At 49.3% G+C, this 5,590-nt stretch overlaps 1 protein-coding gene across 1 annotated transcript in view; it reads right to left on the bottom strand.

The window, feature by feature from the left end:
- The window catches only part of Cog7 (component of oligomeric golgi complex 7), a 50,385-nt gene extending 48,054 nt beyond the window's left edge, over positions 1–2,331 (bottom strand). The window contains exons 1-2 of the mRNA XM_013011163.1: positions 1,730–2,331; positions 419–567 (exon numbers count right to left, since the gene is read on the bottom strand). Of these exons, the coding sequence (XP_012866617.1) occupies positions 419–567; positions 1,730–1,898 (318 nt within the window). The 5' untranslated portion in view covers positions 1,899–2,331. The remainder of the gene's footprint in view (positions 1–418; positions 568–1,729) is intronic.
- Positions 2,332–5,590: the final 3,259 nt, after the last annotated feature.

The following is a 5,590-nucleotide window of genomic DNA, read 5'->3' on the forward strand; positions in this document are numbered from 1 at the left end:
AGTCTCACGGTCTTTCCTGCCCGGGCTGGCTTTGAACCACGATTCTCAGATCTCAGCCTCCTGAGTAGCTAGGATTACAGGCGTGAGCCACCGGCGCCCGGCTCATGAAGACTCTTATCTCCAAAGAACCACCAAAAAAGCCAGAAGTAGAGGTATACCTCAACTGGTAGAAGGCCAACACTGAGTGAAAATGCTAAGGCCCCAAGTTCAAGCGCCAGGACTGGCACCAAAATAACTAAGTAAATAAATAAGTGCCTTCTCTTTCTCTCCCTCCCACCAATGACCTGACACCAAAGCACCCATGGCACCCTCTGTCTCTAGAAAGCTTCTACCCCCCAAATTCTAGCCACCCAGTGATTTCACAGCCTCCCAAAACATTGTGCTGCTCTAACCCTTCATGACAAGACAGAGCCAGAACCTGCATTGACTGTGACGTATCCTGCTCAAATTTCTTAATGTCCTCCTTGACAAGAATCATTTGTTCTTTCAGGAATGACGCCTCCTGTTTCAGGGCTTCGACATCACGGAGCACTTTGGGCATGCTCTGAAGGGCCTGGTGACTCGTTTCTGTCTCAGAAATCAAGAACAGCAAAGTAAGCTGAGGGTTGGTGGCTCATATCTGTAATCCTAGCTACTCAATATGAGGATTGAGGTTCAAAGCCAGCCTGGGAAGGAAAGTCTGTGAGACTCTTTATCTCCAATTATCCACAAAAACGCTAGAAGTGGGGATGTGGCTCAAGTGGTAGAGCACCAGCCTTGATCAAAAAGCTAAGAACAGGGCTGGGAAGGTGGCTCAGTGGTATAGAGCGCTTGCCTTGCATGCATGAGGTCCTGGGTTCAATTCCTCAGCACCACATAAGCAAAAAGAAAAAAGTGGTAGAGTGCTAGCCTTGAGCTGAAGAGCTGAGGGACAGTGCCCAGGCCCAGAGTTCAGGCCCCACGACCAGACCCCTCCCCCCCAAAAAAAAAGATCCAACTGGGCCGGGAATGTGGCTCAGTGGTAGAGTGCTTGCCTAGCATGCATGACATAGCCCTGGGTTCCACGCCTCAGCACCACATACAGAGAAAAAGCCAGAAGTGGTGCTGTGGCTGAAGTGGTAGAGTGCTAGCCTTGAGCAAAAAGAAGCCCAGACACAGTGGTCAGTCCCTGAGTTCAAGCCCCAGGGCAGGCAAAAAAGAAAAAGAAAAGAAAAAAAGAAAGAAGGAAGGAAGAAGACGAAGAAGATCCAGCCAGGAGCCAGGATGTTACGTGCCTGGTATCATGTAATACAGCAGGTGGACACTGGCAGCCACCTCTTATTATAAGAAAACTAAGTGTTGTAATCCCAACACTCAGGAGATGATTGTGAATTCCAGACTGGGCTGTACACTTCTTAGGTGGACTCTACTATGTACCCCCCACCCCCCAAAATTAAAAAGCTAGGGATCCCGCTCTGCGGCACATGACAGGCATGAGCCTATGAAAAGTTAGCGGCAAACGGGTCAAAGGTTGGGGGCGTGGCTCTAGGGCTAGAGGGCCAACCCAGCACAACAACAACAACAGTAACGATCATAATACATGTTCAAAGGAAACTCGGGCATTGGCCAACACGGAGCTGAGCCGCCCCGGGATGCGGTCGGCCGAGTGCGGGAGGGGCCGCGCCGTGCACCCCCCGCCAGCCCCGCGCCCCGGGCCGGGCCCCCCCCCGGCCAGCCCCCGCACCCCGGGCCGGGCCCCCGCGCCGCTCACCTTCCACGGCGTGGTTCACCTCCTGGATGAACAGCTGCAGCTTCATGACCAGCGTGGCCGCGTGGCCGTCCGCCGTCCCCGCGGCCGCCTCCTTGGGCCCGGCCCTGAAGGCCGCGTTGATCCAGTCCTTCACGTCGAAGTCGTCCGCCAGGAACCTGGAGAAGTCCATGGCGGCGCGGCCCGGGCCTGACGGGCTGAGAGGCCTCGAGAGCTACCCCGGGGGTGGCCACGGGGACGCAGAGGCGGGCGGCACCGCGAGACGGCAGGGCCGGCCTCAGAGAACGCCCGCCCAAGGCCGAACTTGGAAATTCCTGCTGGCGTGGCCCTCGCCGCGCGCCGTCCCCCTCCCGGAAGTGGAGGGCCGTTACCACGGCGACGGCCGACGCTGCGCCTGCGCAGTGGGTATGAGGGGGAGGAGTAGGAAACGCCGGGACTGGGAGCTCTGGGCAGAAACGGCCATTGCTCTTCTGCTTGCTGAGCAGTAAGCCGTGCGCTTACTGTAAGGTCATCACAGGGCCACTACGGTCTCGATGCCACTTTTATTCCTCACAACGGGGCAAGAAGAAGTGGGTTGAAGGTCACCGCTGTAGAAAGCGGCGGCGCAGGGCAGGTGAGGTGACCACACCTGGCATGTGGCGCTCGCGTCGCTCCGGGACGTTGCTGTCCCCTCAGACCGCGCCTGCACTTACTGTTTCCTATGGCTTAAAAAATGAGCCTTAAAACCTATCATGTGAAAGGAGGGACGGCCTAGCGGCTTCTATGATGGGAAATGCAACTTTTCAGTTCTTTTGGCCCGTGGGGCCTGAACTCTGGGCCTGGGCGCTGTCCCTCAGCTCTTCAGCTCAAGGCTAGCGCTCTACCACTTGAGCCACAGCGCCACTTCCGGCTTTTTTTCTTTTTGCTTATGTGGTGCTGAGGAATCGAACCCAGGGCCTCATGCGTGCAAGGCAAGCGCTCTACCGCTTAAGCCACCTTCCCAGCCTTCAGTTCCTTTTTGTGTGATTGAGAGTCACTATTTTTCAATTCTTGTGTTCACGGTAATTGTTGAGCAGTCTAAACCTAAATAGGTGAGTCCAGATCAGGAAAGCTAGTATACTAGGCTAAGTGGGAACAAATTGAGCCAGAATCATGGAGGCCTCTAAAACATGCCCCTCTTCCACTACCTGACAGGCATTTTATGTTTTTATTTTTAGGTGAAGGTACTGAGGTTTGACCTTTTCCACGCAAGGCTGGTGCTGTACTACTTGAGCCACACCTCCATTAGCAGCTTTTTTTCGTCAGTCATGGAGCTTGGCCTGGGGCTCTCTGAGCTTTTTTGCTCAAAGCTAGAGCTCGGTCACTTTGAACCACAGGTCCACTTCTGGTTTTCTGGTGGTTACTTGGAGATAAGTATCTCAATCCTCAAATCTCAGCCTCCTAGGTAGCTAGGATTATAGGCTTGAGGCACTGGACTCCAGCTTGACTTAGTGAATTTTGCTCACTACTAATACAACCCTTTTAACTTTGTTATGGTTCCCACTCACACCTCCAACCTTTTATCTTTCTCCTAGTCCCAATACCTTTGAAAACCTAAGGATGTCTGTTGCAGGTAACATATACTTAGACCTTCATGTTGTTATTCCAGTCAAACTTCAAGCTTTTTTTTTTTCATCTTCTAGCCTTTGATTGGGGGCAATTTTTGACATCTGCAGATTTACACTTGATGTTTTACTGTTTCCTTTTTGCCTCCTTTATATCATTGTTCTATTTTGGCAGTTCTAGGGATTGAACTCAGAGCTTTACACTTGCAAGACAGGTGCTCTATCACCTGAGCCATGCCTCTGGCCTCAATTTTGGTCCTTCTATGCCTCCTTTAACTACATTTTTTTTTCATTAGAAGAGCTTTTTTTTTTTTTTCACTTTTGATGTTAGGGATTGAGATCAGAGCTTCATGCATACTACTCAAGCATTCTACCACTGAGCTATAACCAGTCTTTAAATGAACTCAGAGCCTTTACACTCCATCCCTTTTTTGTTTTAGTTATTTTGTGGACAGGGTCTTGGCATTGTTTTTCAGAACCAACCTCAAGACTATGACTTCCTACCTGCATAGCTGGGATTACAGGTATGCACCAATAAACCATGTAGGTTCTTGTAACCACTGGTGAGGGTTCAGTTTAGTGAGTAGAAGACTCCCATAGCACAAGTGAGCCCTGGGTCGGCACCCTAGTCCTCAACCCCACAAAAGCATGGATGGAAAGAAAAGAACTTGGCTCAGGTGAGGAAACACATGACCTGCATTTCATTCAGCAATAGTTCAGAGTAGCATGTGCCCCAATAAATCGCCCTATCTCGGAGCAATCCACTAAATTACTACTCCTTCCTTAGTAACCAAACCTAACTTGGTAGTATAGCATTGTGTACAAATTTAAGACTTTCTTGGTCTCCAGTGCAGAAGTGTGGCCATACAGCTCACCAGGACAAGATATGAATGTAAACATCCCATGGGACTTGCAGGAGGCCTTTGTAATAGGAATGATAGCATTGTCTCCTTCTTTATCCTCTTCCTTCTTGATTTACAAGGTACACACAGATGCAACCGTCTGAAGCTGAAGGCATCACTCAGCAGGCAGTGAGGAGTAGAGTGTCTTAGTGTGTGTTAATAGCCTAGGTCTTTAGTGACTTGTAAAGCCCACACTAGTTCTGGCTTGCTTTCACATTGTACTGTTTCTTCTTTGTTTTGTGCCAGTACTGGGGCTTGATCTCAGGGCCTCATGCTCTTGCTTGGCTTTCTCACACTCAAGGCTAGTGGCTCTATTGAATCACACTTCTACTTCTGTTTTTTTTTGCTGGTTAATTGGAGATGGAGTTTTACAGACTTTTCCTGCCCAGGCTGGCTTCAAACCATGATCCTCAGAACTCAGCCTCCTGAATAGCTAGGATTACAGGTGTGAGCCACAGTTCCACTTCTGGCTTTTAGGTGGTTAAGTGGAGATAAGAATCTCCCAGCCTTTTTCTGCCTAGGCTGACTTCAAACTGTAATCCTCAGATTTCAGCCTACCTGGGTAGCTAGGATTACCCCCCCAAAAAAAAATTAAAAAAAAACAAACTAAAAAACCAGAAGTGGCGCTATGGCTCAAACAGTAGAGTGCTCGTCTTGAGCTGAAGAGCACAGGGACAGCGCCCAAGCCCGAAGTTCAAGCCCCACGACTGACCAAAAAAAAAAAAAAAATTAGCATAAAGGCCAGTGTGGTAATGTACTATGAGCCCTTTTCTCTGAAGAATAAACATTTAGGAATCCAGGGACTTCGGTCAGAATTGTATCTGCAATGGATAGACTTAGAACAAATCAGGTTAAGGGAGGTAAGCCAAGCTCAGAGAGACAAATGATGCATGTGTTCTCTCATATGGAGAAGCTAGATGTAAAATACACTGGGACATGATAAATTATACAGGCTTTCTATACATTAACATACAGACTAAAAGCAGGATACTCTCAGGAGAGGAACACAAAGGCCCAACACCTATGTGCCTCTGATCATGCAGAATAATGTTTACCGAAATGAATTTTTAAAATTCTATCTGCAATCTCCACCAGCACCTGGCTCAAGGGAGCTGGTTGTGGCTGAATGAAGAGACAGCACTGGGCTTGATGTAGTTGCTGAATCTAGTAATGAGAAAGCTCTGCTGACATAAATCAAGAATACTTCTAGAGTGGCTACCATCCTTTGCCCCCTCCCAGCCCTATGCTGCCCTACTCCAAATGGCAGAGTGACCCCTCGTTCACCTTTGAACTATAAGATGAAAAGTGTCTCTCTTCATCTACCCGTGACACTAGCATTCTGTGATGGCTACAGAGAGAAGCTACAAGAACACTCAGTC

The sequence above is a fragment of the Dipodomys ordii genome, unplaced genomic scaffold, assembly GCF_000151885.1.
Source record: "Dipodomys ordii isolate 6190 unplaced genomic scaffold, Dord_2.0 Scaffold14, whole genome shotgun sequence".
NCBI lineage: Eukaryota > Metazoa > Chordata > Mammalia > Rodentia > Heteromyidae > Dipodomys > Dipodomys ordii.